General features: G+C 44.3%; 1 protein-coding gene and 1 long non-coding RNA gene across 3 annotated transcripts; one reads left to right on the top strand and one right to left on the bottom strand.

The window, feature by feature from the left end:
* Window positions 1-1,898: 1,898 nt before the first annotated feature.
* On the bottom strand, window positions 1,899-3,495 carry LOC114236424 (uncharacterized). Its single transcript, XR_003622397.2, has 3 exons — window positions 3,368-3,495; window positions 2,637-2,763; window positions 1,899-2,099 (listed from the first exon to the last, which is right to left on the bottom strand). It is a non-coding gene; the product is annotated as an uncharacterized LOC114236424 (long non-coding RNA).
* Window positions 3,496-3,551: 56 nt separating this feature from the next.
* Window positions 3,552-17,994, top strand: LOC103018726 (ETS variant transcription factor 3). 2 transcript variants are annotated; one of them, XM_007171828.3, is made up of 5 exons: window positions 3,552-3,688; window positions 5,648-5,703; window positions 6,296-6,533; window positions 7,765-7,880; window positions 13,242-17,994. In XM_007171828.3, exons 2-5 carry the CDS (start codon window positions 5,658-5,660, stop codon window positions 14,375-14,377), a joined length of 1,536 nt encoding a protein of 511 aa, XP_007171890.1. In that variant the 5' UTR covers window positions 3,552-3,688; window positions 5,648-5,657; the 3' UTR covers window positions 14,378-17,994. The 2 variants fall into 2 exon arrangements, with proteins under 2 accessions (XP_007171890.1, XP_007171889.1); XM_007171827.3 differs by having other exon boundaries at window positions 5,645-5,703.
* The last annotated feature ends 1,984 nt before the right edge of the window (window positions 17,995-19,978 follow it).

The raw sequence follows: 19,978 nt of genomic DNA, 5'->3' as shown, positions 1-19,978 counted from the left end.
AGTAGATCTACCATAGTGATCTATGACAAGAATAGAGAGGAAAGCATTTATATCACATACATGGCTAGCTAAGTTTGGGATGTGGAGAATGTAAGTGCATAAATGAAAATGGGAGCAATAAAGAAAAGCGAGCCAGGGAATTAACACACACACACACACACACCAATTCAGAAAGGGTTTTTTGGAAGAAAAAAATGTTTAAGAGTTCTTTTTTTTTCTCTTTTTTAAGAAGCAGTGGATTAGCTGTGTTGTGGCAGGAGCAGAGCTGAGAGTGTGAGATTTAAAACAGAAATTTATCCTTAGGCATATGGAACAATTATAAAGATGGGTAGGAAGGGGGCAGAAGGACAAAGAGGGCTTTGAGCAAGTGGAAATTCAAGAGAGATTACCTGTCTTGACTCCCAGACTGTATCTAAGTGTTTCCAACCCTGTGCTTTCAGAAAGCTCATACTCTCTACATTTCAGGAACAAGAATTTCCAGGTTGTGAAGCCTGTCTGCAGCGGATGAAGAAGGCAGCAGTGCCATGGTGAAGGAGATAGGGACCTTGCAAACGCGAGGCAAGAAGTCCCTAGCCATCTCAATCTCCCCAGATTCTAACACCACAGGAGAGGTTCCCGGGGCAAAACTCATTTATCCAGATCCACAAATTGTTAGAGAATTTCCAGTTTGCTTTAATAAACCCAAATTCACCTGTTGAGTTTTAGGCCAGTGATTAAATTCTTAATATAAAAACTCTGTTGAGCTCTGCTGGCAAATAAACATTTCTCTACATATCAAATCAGACTCCAGCCAGGTAGAGATACCTGTTTATCTCTGTTAATTTTGTTTACTCAAGTCATCCTTTGTGGCTCTAATTAGCAAGAGAAGCAGCAGCAGAGGACCACTAGGAGACTGGGCTGAATAAGAATAAGCAAAGAGTCCTACACTCTGGTTCTGGCTCTTTGTAGAACACAGGGTCTTTGGAGGTGAAGTGCTGGCTTTAACCATGACAATCTGAGACATGAGCCAACGGTTAGCAATTTCAGACTTTCAGAGGCAGCTTTCATTCCTGATCACCCTGGTTTCTGAGTCGACACAATTACTAAGATTTGTATGGATGGTATGAGAACTTGAGGATTTTTATGATGGTTCTTATGATTATTTGTGCCAACATTTGTTCCTCTGCCATATTTATAATGGGCCGTTCTGTTCTAACTACTCTACGTGTATTGACACATTTAATACAACCACTTGAGTAGACACTATAGGTATTATGTTCATACAGAGAGGTTAAGTAAATTAACCAAGGTCACACAGCTAGTAAATGAAGGCACTAGGACCTGCATACAATTTACATCATTTAGCTAAATCCCAATTTTTTTTTTTTTTTTTTTTTTTTTGGCTGCACTGCGCAGCTTGCAGGATCTCAGTTCCCTGAGCAGGGACTGAACCCAGGCCCTGGCAGTGAAAGCCTGGAATCCTAACTACTAGGCCACCAGGGAACTCCCCAAACTCCAACATTTTAAAAAGAATGTTTAACCAAGCACCTGACGTTTACATATAAGGCACTGTTCTAGGTACTATGCAGAAGGTGCAAAGGAGGGCTTTGAGCAAGTGGAAATTCAAGAGATTACCTGTCTTGACTCCCAGACTGTATCTGAGCATTTCCACCCCTGTGCTTTCAGAAAGCTCATGCTCTCCACATTTCAGGAACAAGAATTTCCAAGTTGTGAGGCCTGTCTGCAGTGGATGAAGAAGGCAGCAGTGCCATGGTGAAGGAGAACTTTGCAGAAGTGCAAAGTTCCTGCACTCAAAGAGCTCATGGTATAGTTAAAAATATTGGTAGTGTTACCAAGTCCAAGTTCGTACTGCTCTCAGCACAACAGGGCAATAAATCGAGAGATGAGGTGTTGGGGCAAGGAAGAACAACTTTATTTGGAAAAGCAGCAGATGGAGAAGATGGTGGACTAGTGTCCCAAAGAACCATCTTCCCTGAGTTAGAATTCATGCTTCTTTTACACTAAAAGGGGAGGGGGTAAAGTCCTGGCTCCAGGATGTATTAATTTCTTCCTTCCTGCAGCCGTTTCCAGGTGGGCCTGTTCGGGAGGTTTCCTGTGAGCTAAAGAAAGGTATTTTAGCTTAACGCTCATTACATGGGAGGCAGAGTTCCCAGAGATGGTCAATTATGTATAATTTAAGGTTATAGGCAACATCCCTTTAGTGATTAACTTGTAGCAAACGCAATAGAATACAAAGGTTAAAGTAATTTATTCTTCCCTATTACAGTGGTCCTATGAGAGCGCTTAAATTTTGCTCATTTTATTCAGCTACATAGGATTTTCTCACTAGAAAAGACCTTGTATCACCAATGCTATTATCCTTTCTTTTTAAACAGGAAAGGCAACTTTAGGCCCAGAGGGGGACCAACTTACTAGTTAATTTACAGTAACTGGAGAATGGCTAGTAGCAAACCCAAAATTGGAAGCCAACTTTTCTAACAACTAATGGTGATGTTTTATGTTCTTCCTGGCATTCAGGATATAAAGGTATTGTTACAACAGCGGTACAAAAAGAAGTTTACTCCTTTATCCCAAATTGCCCTTTAACTCCATTTCACTTCTGGCACACTCTTATTGTTCATTTAAATTTACTTCACCTTTACGGATCCCCACTCCTCCCTTTTTTCTCCTTTTGGAGTGAAACCAGGCCTGGACATCACTCAGACATATGGGGCTGGGGATGGAGATAAAGTAGATGTTTGAGATCCTTTACCATTAGTGAGCCTTAAAGGAAGAACAAAAAATGCTTTGGATAAGATGCTTGTAACTGCTTGAGCAGAAACAAAAGACAGAAGACAAAGAGAGGAGAGATGTAGTTGAATGACTTAGGGAGAAAACTTGCAAGCTGCTTAGAAGTGGACAAATGAAGACTAAATGCAGGGGGTTGGGGGTCAGCGAGGAAACGTCACACTCCCCTAACGGGGCGGGGTGGAGGGTGTAATGCCTAAGCAAGGCGCTTCACAGAAAGTCTCGCGGATTCTTTTGTAAGTATCTGAAAAGACTCTTTTCTTAGATGGCAGCGAACGACCTCTGAGGTCTGCGGGAATCTCTTCCCATTGTGAAGGCGCTCCTCTCTGGGAGGTCGCAGGGCCCTTTTAAGGAGAAACGGGGGACCCCCTCTCAGCGGTCTGGGGGAAGCTTTATGCCGGCGCCGGGCCCGTTTCCATGGGGTCTGCGAGGTCCCCTCCCGCGACAGGCGTGACCCCCGGGGCAGCGCCTGGCCCACACCAGCCCGGCGGGAAAGCCCCCGGCGGCTCCGCTGGCCTCTAGGGCCGCTTCCCCCTGCGAGTCCCGCCGAATCCCGCCCTGCCGCCCGCTGCGAGCGTACCTAACGTGCCCCCGCAACGTGACGCACGCGCCGCGCCGGGGTGGCTGCGCGGGCAGCGCGGCGGGAGGAGCGCGCGCTGAGGGCTGGGTGCGGGCGGAAGTCGGCGTCTGCGGAAAGGAGAAAGGAAAGGGAGACGCGGCTGGGTGCGGCGCGGCGCGGCTGCGAGACCGGCAGGAGGGCGCCGCCTCCTCCCCCGCCCTCTCCGCTGAGGATGGAAGTGACGAAAGCAGCCGAGGAGGTCACTTCCTGCTGGGGTGGATGAGGAGGAGCCGGAGACGCCGCGGAGGAGACCGGACCGAAGACGGACCGTGCGGGGGAGAGGTGAGTCCCGGCCTCGCCGCCAGGTTCCTCCGGGCAGAACCCCCGGCTTCGGCGTGGACGGCGTCCGTGCGGTCGGGGCCGGCCGGCGAGCCACGTACCAACCCAGCCGGGCCTCCCCCAGTGCGGGGGGCGGGGGAGGGAGGGGGCCCCGCGGCTGAGGGGCGACGGGGATCCAGGCAGTGTTCGTGCAGTGGCTCCGCGGAGCTTCGAGGCCACGGGGTGAGGGAGGCCCGGCCGGGAGGCAGGTAGAAAGGAGGCTCCCGGGGCTGTGGAAGCCGGGACCGGGATCTGCAGCGGGGGGTCCGCGGCACCAGACTCTGCAAGCCTCACTCTTTGGGGAATGGTCGCGGTCCGAGGGAGGGCGAGGGCCCTGCCGGGCTTTGCAGAGTTGAGATGAGTGATCCTACTTGGACAGAGTGTCCTCGGAATGAATTTGCCTAAGGCATGGAGAGGCGCCTCCGGGCCCATGGGAGGGAGGCCTTTATGGGTGAAATTGAGGAGTTGGGATGTCAGGAGAGAGCTTCCTGGGCAAGTCATTGTTGCAGCGGGGTTTGGATCGCAGAGTCGTGGTGGGTGAAGGCATTCCGGTGGCGGAATAAAGACCCGGCGATCCGACAGAGCGGTCTAGTTGTTAGCGTCCGGGGCAGCTTCCTGGAGCCGTGGGGAAATTAGTGTTTTTCCTCTCTCATTGTCACGGAGATGGAAGCAGCCGGGAGAGGAAACTCCTGCCTCAGCTCTGGGGCCTTGTTATTGTGTATCTTGTGTGTGTAACTCTGTGTCTGTGTTTATGTTTGTTTTTTCCTTCCTTTGGGGTATGTATCTCATCCTCATTCCCTGGTACTTTCATAGCCCGAAACTTGCCGGTCTTCTTAATGTGTATGGTGAGGAAAAAAATTCAAAGGATCTAGAGGAATCCTAGGCTAGATGAAATTTCAAGATTAGGAATTTGTACCCACCCCACCCTAGGGTCACTAAGGCACCTACATTCCCTCCAGACTCCTGCTAATGTTGGTACTGAGGGCCTGTCATTCACCCTGGGGAACTGCCTGGGTGAGGGTAGATCTGCCTTCTGCCCGCATATCCCTCTGGCAGTTTTACCCTTCCCTCCTTTTTGTTAAAGGATTGACTGATACAGGCTGCTTGCTGCTAGGAACAGGAAATTTATTAAGGAACTGTAAATCTGGGTGGAATGAATTCAAATTACAGCCAGACTCCCTCCACTTGTTGAGCAGAAGCTTCTCAGAAATGCTTGCTTTTTTTTCCTTCCTGTTAAAGGAAGAAAATGTAAAATTTTTTCTCAAAGAAAAATTGGGGGAGTGTGTGTGTGTGTTTGTATAGAGTAAGTGTACATATGGTGTGTTTACTTAATGTATCCCAGGGTGCTGTTTCAAGGAGGAAGGGGCAGTTTCTGACTGGGAGAAGTTTTCCTTCTCCCATCTCACATAATTCAGGAAAGTAAATCAAAATCAGATGTTCATTCTTGAGTGGCAATCAGATGGCTTTGGATTTTTTTTTTTTTTTAACTCTTCTTTAAACTGGTACATCTGGGTGAACTCAGGCTTGTGTATCTTGGCATCTGGGCCTGTCTAGTAATAGAAGACAAACTGTTTGACTTGTTTTGGCTGCTTTTTTGGACTCATTTCACCATACCCTTTCTTTTTTACATTTGAAGGACTGGTCAGGAGGAAGAAAGCAAATATTAAAAACAGTGTTTACAATTTGTGGCTTAAAGTCAGGTGAGAGAGAATTATGGCCTTTGAAGCTGATGACTTGAGGACCATCATTTGATGACTTGGGGATTAGCAGTTTGGAGGTGACATGTTTGGAAGAAAGAGGGTTACATAAGGAGGGAAAGACAGGGAAAAAGAAGTTTGGGTAAAGGCTGTGCCAGAAAACATTGGGAGGATAATAAATAAATAGCACCTTAAAGTAATTGATGTGGCTTGTGTCTCTCAGCAGGAGGGTGAAAATGAAAGCAGGCTGTAGCATCGTGGAAAAGCCAGAAGGAGGTGGAGGTGAGCAGAAGTTAATCATCTTCTGACATACCTGGAATGTCCCTCAGTGGTTCCTTTTCTCTCCACTTGGGCTTGGTTCACAAATGCCAGACCATGGCTGACAGCCTCTTGACAGGATAGATACTGCTAGGACAGTTGTAGGCTTGTTTCCTATGGATGAATGTTAACATGTCTGGTCACCACACCTTTATCCCAAGCTTTAGAGTCTCTTTCCTGTTAGAGACACATTTCCAACCTTGAGAGTAAGGTTGTATTTTCCTAAAACATTATCTTTCCTGTTCGTTCCCTTTGGAACTTTCATGTCCTCACAGAAAGTAGGCATGAGATTTAGTAAGATCTGAAAGGGTAAGAGATTAGACACCTGGGTGCTGCTGCCCAACTCTTACCAGATTTAATGATTGCCACAAGGAAAGGTAACTTCTCTCTGCTTTCCTCTCGGCTGTTGTGGTTAGCCCCAGCTGACCGAAAGGGTGTTTGTGGCATGTTTGCACAGCACTCTAGAGATTCTGAGCATTGGAATGTGAGGTTGGGGAAACAGGTATGTATGTTCCTAGCTCCTGACTACCTTGATCTTGCCCTTTTCATATTAAAGGGTATCAGTTTCCTGATTGGGCCTATAAAACAGAGTCGTCCCCGGGTTCCCGGCAGATCCAGCTGTGGCACTTCATCCTGGAGCTGCTGCAGAAGGAGGAGTTCCGCCATGTCATCGCCTGGCAGCAGGGAGAGTACGGGGAGTTTGTCATCAAGGATCCAGACGAGGTGGCCCGCCTCTGGGGCCGCAGGAAGTGCAAACCACAGATGAATTATGACAAGCTGAGCCGGGCCCTCAGGTAAAGGAAAGGATTCCCAGATCCATTGTGTTAACAGATTGGAAGGAGACTTAAGTACTTTGGTGAATGTTAGATAAAAAAGGTATCAGGTGATAAGAGACTACACTAGTGAATAAGGTGTAGCTTTAAAGTGAGAGTGGGAGCTGTTGAATCTGTGTAGCACAGGCACAGGAGGAGAAAAGGCATATCTTTGGTTATATGTAGGAGGGAATTCCAACGTGGCTGGCAGAACTACAGTTCTGCTCTGTAGTGGGCGAGAATGTGTGGTGAAACCTGGATTGGAGCTCATTTATAATCCAAAAGATTAGTTTACACTTCCCTGTTAGAATTCTCTTACAAGTTCTCTTTTTTAGGCTCTCCTGGAAGAAACTAGAAAAAGAGTGAAGCAAGCACACAAGAGAGCACTCACTGCATGGTAGTGCCCTAGCTATTCAGGAACCAATCAGTGAGCTCAGTGAGTTGTCAGTTCATAGGTTGCTCCGGCATGTCTAAAGATTGGTCACTATAAGTTTTCGCAGGTTTTCTTTTCACCTTGTCAGTCTTTACATTTCATAACCCTTTAGCCCTCCAGGGGCCAGTTTATAACCTGTGCCACTGAATAGATTCAAGCCTCAAGGTTCTAGGTACATTGAAATCCCCTTGCCTTCCTTCACTGTTAGTGACCCTGAATGTAAAATCTGGGCAGCAGCGTCGCTGGAGCCTCTCACTTCCTTTTGAAAGTGAAGTAGGCCAAGCTGACGGCTGTTTTCCAGATCAGGGTGTACCATTGTTTGACCTGCCACCATAAAACAGTTCTACATTCCTTTGTCTATGCCTTGAGCTTAGGCCTCCAGACTAACCACATCAGGTCTCCCAAGAGATTTGTCTGCCCCCACCTGGGCAAGGCAGAAAGGAGAAACAAGGCAGTGACATACAGTGGAACAGGAAGGAAATGGACTAAAGAATTGAAACCATAGAGAGAGAGAGAAGAAAGGTGGTTGGGGCTAGGATAGGTGTTCAGGATCTCAAAGTGAGATTGTCTTTGTAAAGGACTAGAATTTAGTTGAAAATTGAATGGGAAAAGTACGCTCTTAGGTCTCCCAGCTCTAACCTAAGAGCAAGGCTGCAAAAGAATGATAGTGATGTTTGCAAGTAATACTCAGCAAGAATTGTTGATCTTAGTGGTTACCTAAGTATATCAAAAACTGTCAGTAGCTAGAAGATAAATTGACGTGCATTCCTGTTTTTACAGATACTATTACAACAAGAGGATCCTTCATAAAACAAAAGGGAAAAGGTTTACTTATAAATTTAACTTCAACAAGCTGGTGATGCCCAACTACCCATTCATCAACATACGGTCAAGTGGTAAGATGCAAACTCTCTTGGTGGGGAATAAATTTTGAGTTGAAAAAGAATTCTAAAAACCCAAGTCTAATATGTGACCATATAAGTCCCAGTATACAATGCTGCAGTACCCTGCCTAGTTGGTTGCTTCTCTCAAAAGCTTTCTTCTGGACCCTCGGAAACCGAAATCTAGGACATAGATACATCATGAAGGGAAAACACACCCGTGGTTTCTGTTATCTGCTCAGTGTGACTGGGAAAAGGAAAGGTGATCCCAGCAGGGGTGCAGGATTCCAGAAGGATATGTTGATTTAGGAAGTTGATGGGACTTTTAGAGACATGTGTTTATAGAGTCAAATATGAACCTAAATTTCTGGAGGAGGATTCAGTTTGAGACACACATGTTTGAGTTATCGTTGAATGGACAGTTGTAGAAATGATCAGAAATAGAGAGACCTTCAGTGTAAAAAAAAAAAAAACCCAGGTCTAGGATTTGTCATGTTTAAGGGGTATTTAGAAACACCAAAGTAATATGATCCCCTGGATTTCCTCTGCGTTCTTGCTCAGGTTTTCTCATTCATCTCACAGGAAGTGATAGACTCTGCAGCATCAAGATAGATTTGGTTTATTTGGTTCCTTTTTCTGCATATTATTTGTCATCTCCTAGATATTATTGCATTGTCTTCTTTAGGAATGGTGTTCCATAGGTTTGTGTTGATCTTTAAGTTCAGGACTCAGAGTTTTAACACCCTGCCCAGTGACTCTTTCATAGACAAGAACTAGTTTCTACAAACACTTCCGATTTTCTATGAAACAACCAAGCTCACCCTTATCAAGTGAATATCATCAAAACCACAGCATCCTTGATCACAGAAAGGAGGTTCATATGTTTGCAGTGAAAAGCAGTGTCTTTGATCTGCACCAACAGCGCCTCAGAGAACAGGACTCTGGGGTTACTTGACCTTCTCTCCTCTGAAGTGCTGCAAGGCTTCCCCTCTAGGCTCTCCACGGGACAGGTTTCCGTGACAGCTTCTCACAGAGGTTTTGGGTCTGCCTCTCAGGGATGCAGAAGGCAGTCTCTGATAAGGATGTTTGTTTGTTTGTTTTAAGATGCAAATCAGACCCCTGCCTAAGACAACAGATTGTATTTAACTAGTTTCTGAGCAGTCCATTAATGCTCTGTCTTTGTGGCATTGTACAAGGCAAAGAAATCTGATTGTGATTCTGTAGTATTACAACTTCTCAGAGAAACGTTGGAAGAAACCTGAAAAATTAGAGCAGGGGTGTGGCTGAGAGAATATAATGCTGAGATCCATGGCAGATATGTAATTACTACACACAACAAGTTAGGGCAGTTTTAGCTTATGCTGCTATCATTACAGTTCCATCTCTCCTGTAACCACTCCCTTCTGTCCCTGGGGCATGCATTTTTAAAAAAAAGTGGTATTGGAATGCATCTCTCTAATTACAACCTGTTTTCTTTCCTTGTGCCTGAGGGAGAGGCGTTAGGAAATCAAACCTGTTCTAACCACTGGAATCTTGTTTCCTCTATTTTTCACCCTTACCCCCCTCCTCTGTACCTAGAGGAATTTTGACTCTAGCTGGGTATACTAGAGTGTGTGAGTCTGGTTCTTCTGTCTTTGACCCATTTTTTTTTTTATTGAAAACCCACAAGTCCAGCCACTTGGACAACCTGGAATGGGGCATTCATCAGCCCTTGGGAGTAATATTCTTTTCCATGGAAAGGAAATCTGGACCCTCACTATATGAAGACTCTGGTCTAGAAACCTAACAGTAGTGGCCTAGCACCACCTATTGTGCCTGAAGGTGGTTGAACCAACATTGATCCTTAACTAAGCTCAAGATCCTAATCAAAAAGTCATGGGGAAAGCAAAACTTTTAGGGATACTGCTTGGTTTTTACATCCTGGTTGCAGATAACCCCAAAGAACTAGAGTCATTAGTTCATAGAGAACTTTTACCCAGATAGACCAGATGTTTCAGGTTAACTTTTATGATGACAAAGGAATGTAACATTTATTGAACATCTACTTAATGGAGGTACTTTTGCCTAGTGTTTTGTGAATTGACTCATGCAACTCTCCTAGCCAAATAAAGTATACGTCTCAGTACCCTCATTTTACAAATGATAAAATTAAGGATGACAGCAAAGTCAAAGATTGATCAGAGTGGCTTGAATACAGTTATCTGTTGGACACTTTCTCAGGAAACAATTCTTGAGAGATTGAGCTATTGAAATAGATCATACATTCCTTCTCTGGATTGGGATTCATTCATTTGTTCAACAGATAATGTGTTAAGCCCTAAAGACAAAGAAAAAGATTATGGGGGAGTTCTTTCCCTCAAGGAACTTAAAATTTAGCAGGAGAGATAAGATACATGAGGTTTAATACAATTCGGAATACTATGTGGAGTGTGACAAATGCTCTAAGAAGCAGAGCTATGTGGATTTAGATCCTGGAGGCTAGAGAGATATTGTCTAGATGGTGGGTTGGTACAGTTGGGCTATTTTGAACTGTGTGTTTTTAAAAATAGAAGCAATACATTTAAATATTTTTAATTTTTTTTTAATATTTAATGTTTAAATGCATTTTTAATATTTACATTAAAATGTATTTTTTTAATGTACATAAGAAACCTTGGACAGATACAGAAGATACTAGTAAAAATGCTACCTGTCAGAGTGTGGGGGGAGGGCAGACCAGTTCAAGGATGGACTTGAGACCTCACTTCACCCCACCCCAGTTTTTTTATCTTTATTTTAGAAAACTTTAAAGCTACAGAAAAATTGAGGAAAAAATTGAACATCGAACACCCATATATCCTCTGTCTAGATTCACTAATCAATAGATAAACATTTGCTTTATATTTCGATAGACTTTTTAAATCTTCTGAGATTAAGTTGCAGATGTGACACTTCATCCCCGTGTACTTCAGTATGTATCTCCCAAGTACAAGGACATTCTCCTTCTGCTCACAATAACATTACCATACCCAGGAAGTTTTAACATGCTCTAATACTATTATCTAATATATGGTCCATATTTAAATGATATATGCCTTTTAAAGTTTTGCTTTTTTAATCATGATTATTGTCTAATAAAAAATTATTTATTTTAACAAACACATGCAGTTTGCTATGCGCTGGTACCAGTTTAAGGACTTTACAAATATTAACTCTTGTAGTTTTCATAGCATGAGGATTAGTCCTGTTATTATCCATTTTACAGGTAATGAAACTGAGGCATGGAAAAGTAAGTAAGTTACCTAGAGTAACACAGCTATTAAGTGGTAGGGCCGGGGTTTGAACTTAGACAAGGGCCTTATTATTCCCATTTTGCTAAAGGGGTTCAAAAACCAGTTGGTTACTTGTACCAGGCTACAAGGTAGAAGGTGCTGGAGCTAAGATTCAAACCCACGTTTTCCAGCCCTACTACTCCGATTTCATAGTGGCTCCACGAAGGTTGTCTTCTTCAAAGCAGTGTTTTCATACTTCTTTAAGCAGCAAACTTAGTTTTCAGACAAAATCTTAGATTTGTTATCTCAACATACTGATACAACATATAAAAATAGGACTGCTGCAGTTAATCAGAGGTGAGGGATCCAGAATGCCACCTCCAAATTGCCTTCCTTCACTCCCTCTAAATGCATTTGGAAAATGCTATGTATTCTGTCTCCTTTTTGCAGATTTACAGTGTACCTTAGCCTGTGTAGGGACTGAGATATCCTCCAGTTTAGAAAAAACAAAGCGAATAACTAAATTGTTTAGGAGACAAGACCTTCTCTACCACCTCTCTTCCCCCCCCCCCCACATTATACTTATTCAGTCCTTCAGAACACATAGAAGTGTTTTTTTGCTTTTGAATAGATGTGCTCTTAATACAAAATAAAGATCCAGGAGAATCAAAAAAAAATAGAATTTTAGCCATTGTAATAAGCTAGTAGAAGTGATACTTTGGAGACCCTCTTGACTCTACTCAAATTATATTCAAGGTCATCCATCTGTTTTTCCGAATTGTGCAATTAAATCAGTGGTTTCAGAAAAAAGACCTGCAGACCAGTTTTCTGTGGAACATCATTTTGAAATGCTGCCCTGGCACAGTGTTACTCAGGCACATGTGCCAAGAAAGCTACAGTCTTGCACATACCTACGGACTCCAGAGTCCTATCTGAGGATGACTCAGTTATAACAAGAATAGAAGACTGCAAGCAATTCCTACCCACATCGTATCTCGTGCACCTTTTTTGTTTCTTCTCCTGGATCACCACACTTTCACTTATTTGGGTTTTTCTTATTTTTTCTTCTCCTTTATCCTTCCCTCAGAGTAAAAATAGCCCTCCTGACATCATCAGTGATAGAAGCCACTGATGCCTCCCAGGCGCCCAAAGGGTCCCTGAGGCCTCATACCTCTCTTATGCTCTGATTGTCAGAAGGACCTTTTGGGGGCGTTGAGAACTTGTGAGGCTTTGAAGTTGACATGTGTAGCACAGTGTTGGTTTCTGCCTAGAGCTTCACTTTTTAGTCTGTGAATTTGGGAGAAGTGGTAGGTACTCAGCTTTCTCCCAGCGTCCTCAGTGCTTGAAAGCAGGATGGGAGTGGAGATCATTATACAGATTATGTATAATAGAAAATAGATTGGAGAGATTTAAAATTTTTTGAATCTCTACAAAGTAGTGATTGTATATCAGAAATGATAAAAGGTACACCATGAGAACCTACCTTAACAAACATAGCCTCTTTTTGTGATCTGTTTTTGTTCTTAAAATGTGGTCTTGTTCGTGTTCATATATGTGAGGTGCAGGGTCTTCAGGCTTTTAATGCATTGTTTACATACATATCGTTCCCAGTTTTGTTCATTGGTTTTGGTTTGTTTGCTTACTTTATAGATATGGCCAAAATTATGAAAAGATGATTTGCAAAGCTGAGAGTTAAAGCAGGTGATATATATACAGTATTTAGAGTTGCAGAGGAGAAGGCTGTAATACCCATTCATTCATTCATTCAACTGGTAGTTATTAAGCACCTACTAATTATTAAGCCCTGAACTGCTGGAAATCTACTTGCAAATGATAGGAAGTCCCTGCCTTCATGGGATTTATGTTTTAGAATACAGATAAACAAGTAAATGATATTTCAGATAGTAGTGAGTACCGTGAAGACAGTGAGTAAGACTCTAGAGAAAGGTGGCAACTAAATTGAGTATAGGAAGCTGAGGAGACAGGCAGCTGAGGGATTCAGTCCAGCTGGAATGTTTATTTTCTGTTGCTCTTCAGCATCTTGTACTTGTTTAGCATAAGTAAAATTGCTGATAATGAATGACCAGAACTCCAAAGTGGCCTTTTGTCTTTTCCTCCCTCGCAGGTGTGGTTCCCCAGAGTGCGCCACCAGTGCCAGCAGCCTCTTCCCGCTTCCACTTCCCACCTCTGGACACCCATTCTCCAACTAGCGATGTGCAGCCAGGGCGGTTCTCTGCTAGCTCCCTAACTGCTTCTGGCCAGGAGTCAAGCACTGGCACTGATAGAAAGGTGGAGCTTTCGGAGCTGGAGGATGGCTCAGCCGCTGACTGGCGCCGGGGTGTGGATCTCATGTCCTCCCGGAATGCTGTCGGCGGAGGGATTGGCCATCAGAAGCGCAAGCCTGACATCATGCTTCCCCTGTTCTCTAGGCCAGGGATGTACCCTGACCCCCATAGTCCCTTCGCCATCTCTCCCATCCCCGGCCGTGGAGGCGTCCTGAATGTCCCCATTTCACCAGCCCTCTCCCTGACTCCCACCATCTTCTCCTATAGCCCGTCGCCAGGCCTGAGCCCCTTCACCAGCAGCAGTTGCTTCTCCTTCAACCCTGAGGAAATGAAACACTACCTTCATTCTCAAGCCTGTTCTGTGTTCAACTACCATCTGAGTCCGCGGACATTTCCTCGTTACCCGGGGCTCATGGTTCCACCGCTGCAGTGCCAGATGCATCCTGAGGAGTCAACCCAGTTTTCCATCAAGCTGCAGCCCCCACCTGTCGGGCGGAAGAACCGGGAGAGGGTGGAGAGCAGCGAGGAGGCAGCGCCTGTCACTGTTCCCACGCTGGCTCCTGTTCCCCCGAGAATTAAGGTGGAACCAGCCTCTGAGAAGGATCCTGAGAGTCTCAGGCAGTCGGCACGAGAAAAGGAGGAGCGCTCTCAAGAAGAGGGCAGTGTGCCAAGCAGGACCACAGAAGAGGAAAAAGGCACCATCTTTGCCCGCCCGGCTGCACCGCCTGTCTGGCCCTCTGTACCCATTAGCACCCCAAGTGAAGAACCCCTAGAGGTGACTGAAGACGGTGAGGACAGGCCTGGCAAAGAGCCCAGTGCACCTGAGAAGAAAGAAGATGCCCTGATGCCCCCCAAGCTTCGGTTGAAGCGGCGCTGGAATGATGACCCTGAAGCCCGGGAGCTGAGTAAGAATGGCAAGTTCCTCTGGAATGGGTCAGGACCCCGGGGCTTGGCAACAGCTGCTGCTGACGCTTAGAACTGGAAGTTGATTGGGAGCTGTTTATACTATAATCAAACACATACATGTATTTATGTAGCAAGATTTCAGGGTGGGGGGCGGGGAGGGAATTAGGCTGGTTTGATCCTTCTAGGGGCATAGACTTGTATTTTTATGTTTGGGGGATAGGATGGGGTATCTTCTGTTGTAAATTAGATGGGATGTGAACACACTTTTTTTCCTGGTGAGTAGGACATGGGAAGGGTATTGAACTGAAAGAAGAAAGAGCCTCTGTTTCCTGTTGAGGCTTACGCTTTCTGACAAACTCCCAGAGGGCCAAGATACTATTTGGCCCCATGATAGTTCGGGTTCCAGACTTGTTTCTTTTCTATTGTATTTATGTATGGAAAGCCATTAATGAATTTATTTTGCTCTGAGACATACACATAAAAGGGAAAGGGGTGTGGTTGGGAGGTTGAGCAGTGAGAGACCATTAATACTTAAGTATTTTGCCTGAAATGTTTCTTTATAATTATTTCAGGGGAGGAATAAGATAATCTCAGTCTTACGGGGGCAGGAGGATGTTCAGGTGTTGCTCTTTTTCTTTTTCCCTTTGTTGTTGTTGTTGTTTGGCTTCTTTTTTTTCCTTTTTATAAAATGTTTTCAGGAAACATGAAATGTACTGCCAGTTAGAGCGGGGCTGGCAAGGCACAGGCGCTGAGCCTTCAGCTACGTTGTTGAGACAGGAAGCCCTGCTGTGAATTTCTTGGACATTTCACCTACTTCACCTATTAAGAAGCCATGAGGAGTTATAAACTCTTGTTCAGGGAAGAAAGAAGAGGGCAGGAGGAAGTAACCCAATGCCTTTAAAAACAAAAACACAAAAATGCTCTTTTTTTTTTTTTTTCTATCGTGGGTTTGGGGAGCCAAACCAACGTGTGACTGAGCGAGTTGACTGAGAGACGTGACAGAGTTGAAGATGTCTTTCTGCGGTGTCTGGTTCTCTTATCGTTTTCTTAAGTCAAAGCCTTAACAATGAACATACTTCAACATGATACGGGTCTGTCAACGTAAACCTGTAAAAGGGCATAGACAACTTTTCAGATAATCCAGGAGTGTTGGAAGATGGTTAAATTTTAAGCTGGTATTTAATCATCCCCACTTGATGTATTGGGATAGGTAGCAAAAAGGCAGGATTGTGGGAGTTAAGGGCAGATGATACCTGGAAACACAGAAGGTAGCTGGGGGTACAAGTGGATGTTTAGGAAGCTGAAAGAAGCGTTAGACAGACACAGAAGGCAGACAGATGCCAAGAGGCCTGGTATAAGTGAAACAGTGGGTGTCTGTCCTGTTGTGGTGTTGCCGTTCTTGCCATACCCATTCCCCTAGATTGTACTAATTCTCATGATCAATTGACTCTCCTACATGAGACCCCAGGAATTGTTTCTTCATGGGAAATTCCCTTCCAGCAACTTCAAAGGAATGGGAAAGTATTGATCTTACATGAAGCAAAAGGAGCCTGGATTAGGGGCAGAGAGAAAGAAGCCACAGCCAACTGTGTGTGTGTGTGTGTGTGTGTGTGTGTGCGCACATGTAAGTACATAGTAGTATACAGAAATACCTAACATGGCTCAGATCCACGAGCAGCGGAAAGAAGAAATAACTGCATCTCTGATAGGGGCAAGGAGTGGGCACAGGGATGTTGTCTAGAAATTGGAGAGATTCCTGGCTCCATCTCAGCCTAGGTGAACTCAGTGTACTAAGAAGCACTTGAGGGTTGTCTTTTCATGGTGGGGGGGGTGTCTATTTTAAACTGGAGTGCGTGCGTGAGAGAGGGGCCCAGGAGAGGTTGGAGCCGGTGAGTGAGTTGTTAGGTGGCTTAAGAGGACTTGAGTCCATCATGCTGTTTTTCGGCAATTGTCCTCCCCCTTGTTTGATTCAAATTCCGTGAGTGACTTGTCTTTTCCTGGGAAAAGGATTAGGAGAATGGTCTCTCACAACTCAGGCTTTGGTCAGGCTGCCTTTGGTTGGTTGTGTTTTTGTCGGTTTCTTTCTCTGTACCTCGACTTACCTCGAATCAGAAAGCAAGCCCAGGCAGGTGGAAGAGGCATCTCTGCTTGGCATTGCCCAATCTAACCAGGGAGGCTGGCTGCCCACCGTCTCTGTCCACTAGAGGGGAGGGCCGGCAGGTGTCAGCATGAACTCAGGAATAGAAACATGAGGCCTTTAAAATAAGAGGGAGAGAAATCCGTGATGCATACCTGTAACCCCCTAGAACCCAAGTGCCAGAATTAATTCCTAGATGCTGCTTCTGTTTGAATAAAAAGTCACAGCTTTTACACTTGAAAAAAACACACTCAAAAAATGTTCAACTCCATGAAAACTGTTTTTGGCTTTAAGAAATTGTTTGGTGTTTAACTGTTTCCTTTGATTGCCATTCCACCAGTAAATTGTTGGTTGATTTGCACTGCACACTGGGGTTGGGGGGAGGGTCCTACACAGAGCCAGACTTGGGCTTGCCCGGGAAGTGGACCAGGGGATGTGGAGGTCACTGATATTTCCTGGAGCAAAGGGGTGGGAGATAGTTTTTCTTCCCCGAGCCCACTCTGGGCAGCACCTGTCACCAGCCTGGCACAAAGCCAGGCCTTTCTCTTCCGCGAGCATCTCATCACTGTCCAACAGCAGGTGGAAAGGGGGGGACAACACCAGACGTATTCTGCCTCCCCATTTTTTCCACCTTTTGCTGTGCCAAATGTTTTAACATTTTGCAAATACAGATCTTGAACATGTATTAAGAACCTGTTCATGCTAACTGTTTGCTTTTTTGACTCTAGAGAAGAAAATAGCAGACATCTCTTCAGGGCATCCAGCCTTGCTGAGCTTTTTTTCTTTTTTTTTTTAAGAACGGCTAGGAGTGAAATATAAACAATTCACTAAGTCCCTTCAACCCCCAGTTTTCAAGCTGCACTGCATTAAACCCAGCTCGCTAACTAACACAGGGAATTACTGCACCCTAGTCCTCAATGGGCCAAGAAACTTTCAGAAGCATTAAAAAAAAAAAAAAAAAAAATAGTTGAAGTATACCACTTCTCACCAAGCAGGTAGAGTCAGTTGGCTGTTTGTCCCTTGTTTTTTATTTATTCCATAATTATGTTTGTGTTTTTTGTTTTGTAGACAGTAATGGAACATACTTTTAAATTTTGTTTAAAAGAAAAAGAACTTTGATCCAATCTTTCAAGAACTGTTCCATTTTTTTGTTTCTTCTTGGGGGAAAAAAAGTTACCAGTTAATTTGTTTTGAAATATTTAGGCATTCTTTGAGTTATAAAATTGTGATGCAGGGATTTTTGGGAATTCACATGTGAAAGATGACTTCACTAGTTATCCGCTTAAGCAGAATAAAGTGTGTATATGTACATAAAATGTAAGTAATCTTAACTCCATTGTGCAGTGCCTTTTAGATGTTCCGCTTTCTATAAAGTCTTCAAATTTTTGCATATATATATTATATATATATGATGTAATGTTATAGAAATATATGTATAATATACATATTTTTTCCAGGGGTATCTGATAGCTCTGTATTTTGTTATGGAAGTTGAAAGAAAAAAAAGTATTTTACCTCAGAAATTAAAGTTAAATAAAATTTTAAAAAAATACTTTTAAGTAATGTTTGCGGAACATTGGTTTTGTTGTTGATACACTAAGCCAGGGTGGTCATGCCAGAGAATGTGCCGTGTGCATGCTAGCTCACCCACCTCCACGCTTTTTATTCCTGTTGTGCAGGGGCCAACATGGTGAGGGTAGGTCCCTTAAGAGCTTTGGAGATTGTCAATTTCCTTGAGTCAATAGATGCTGCTAGATAAAGGACAACTGAAGCCAGGGACGCGAGTTAGTGGGGAAATTTCTACCTCACGATTGACTTGAGGATTCATTAAGAGTACATGGCAAAGCCCGACACAGTAGGCCACACTTTGTATGAATCTATATGAAATGTTCAGAATAGGCAAATCCACAGACACAACATAGATTAGTGAGTGGGTGCTGTGGAGAGTGACTGCTAATGGGTCACATCTTTTTGGGGTGATGAAAATGTTCTGGAGTTAGTGGTGATAGTTGTACAACAATTTGGATAGAAAGGCCACTGAATTACAGTCACTCTAAAAGGGTGACTTTTCAGCTATGTGAGTAATAATCCCAATAAAGGTGATTTTGGGATTATTGATTTTGTTTTGTTTTTTTAGTACATGACAAGCCAGTGCTAGGGAAACCTAGTATTTCCCAGTAGAGGACAAGAATCCAGAGGAGTAGGAGATCTTAGTGGGATATTGAGTCCCATATAACACACCCTAAGAAAAATGGTTCCAGACAAAGTATTCTCATTTTACTCTTGAGATAGGCAAAGTGATCTTCTAAAGATCCCAACATGGGTAGAATCACAGAAAGGTGTAAAATTTGACTTCTATGGAAGGGTCTTGCGAGTTCAGAAAGGCTGAAATTGATGAGGGGTGAGGCTAAAGAGGCAAACTAGGATGGATTATGAAGGGTCTTAGGAGACACCTAGAGTTTACATTTTACTCTGCTAGCAATGGCCATCCCCAATATTATGCAAAAGAGTTTGGGCTAGACCAAAGAGGAGCATGAAGGCCAGCTTGTCAAATTAACATTTCTGCTTAAGAAGACTATTAACTCATGTTGGCAGGAAAAGGTGAAATGACAGAGGCTAACTGGTTGACTCCCTGAAGCAACCCAAATCAAGCTGGGAATGAATGGGCTTGGATGCAGACCTTCCTGCTAGGAGAGCCTCCTGATTCTTTTCCTTCCTCAGGCTGCGGAAAGCAAAGTGCGACTTGTCAGGAATGAAACTGGGTATAGTTTTGAGATCAGGATCCCAGGCCACCAGTTCTGCCACCCAATGTTGACTATTCAATGCATAGAATTGGATGGCAATTATTCAAATTCTGAGCAAAGAGGAGTGAGTGGTGGTGAGCAGGGAGGAAGAAGTGAGGAAAGAGATGGAGCTTCAGGGTGAGAACACTTGGGGGGGAGGGGGAAAGATGAGGGGAAAGTAAGTCTCAGAGCCTGTGAAATGAGCGAGTAGGGAATAACCCCTTCAAAGTCTCCCCATTATCTCCCTGTTCACAGTCCTTAGTTTAGTTTAGAAGGCCCTTCATAATCTGGCTCCCGTTTACCCTTCCAGCCTCATCCTTGACCACACAAACATGCATACACACACTCTGTCAGCCCACACAAAGCCTAAGCTCCAACCATAACAGCCAGTGCAGAGACAGCAGTTACCATGTGCCAGGCATGTTAAGCGCTTACTTGAATTAATCCCCATTTTATCAAGGGGAACACTAAATCACAGAGACATTAACTGGTATGACCAGGGTTCAAGCCCCAATACCTGTGTTCTTAACCACTCATGCCATAAGGCCTCTTGGCCCTGCTGAACTCACTGCCTGGAGACAGACGTCTTTCCTCCACTTCACCTGACCAATTACATCTTTTCCAGAACGCAGCTCAGATGTCATTGCCTTCAGGGGCCTTTCCTGGGCACTCTTCTGTGTGCTATTGCAGCCCATGTTTACCTCTGTGCCACCACCCTAACACAATTTTGTCAGTGCTCTGCCGGTCCGGT

Source organism: Balaenoptera acutorostrata, chromosome 1 (genome assembly GCF_949987535.1).
Source record: "Balaenoptera acutorostrata chromosome 1, mBalAcu1.1, whole genome shotgun sequence".
Lineage (NCBI taxonomy): Eukaryota > Metazoa > Chordata > Mammalia > Artiodactyla > Balaenopteridae > Balaenoptera > Balaenoptera acutorostrata.
Note: the sequence above shows the minus strand (reverse complement) of the source record. Positions and strands in the feature narration are given on the sequence as shown.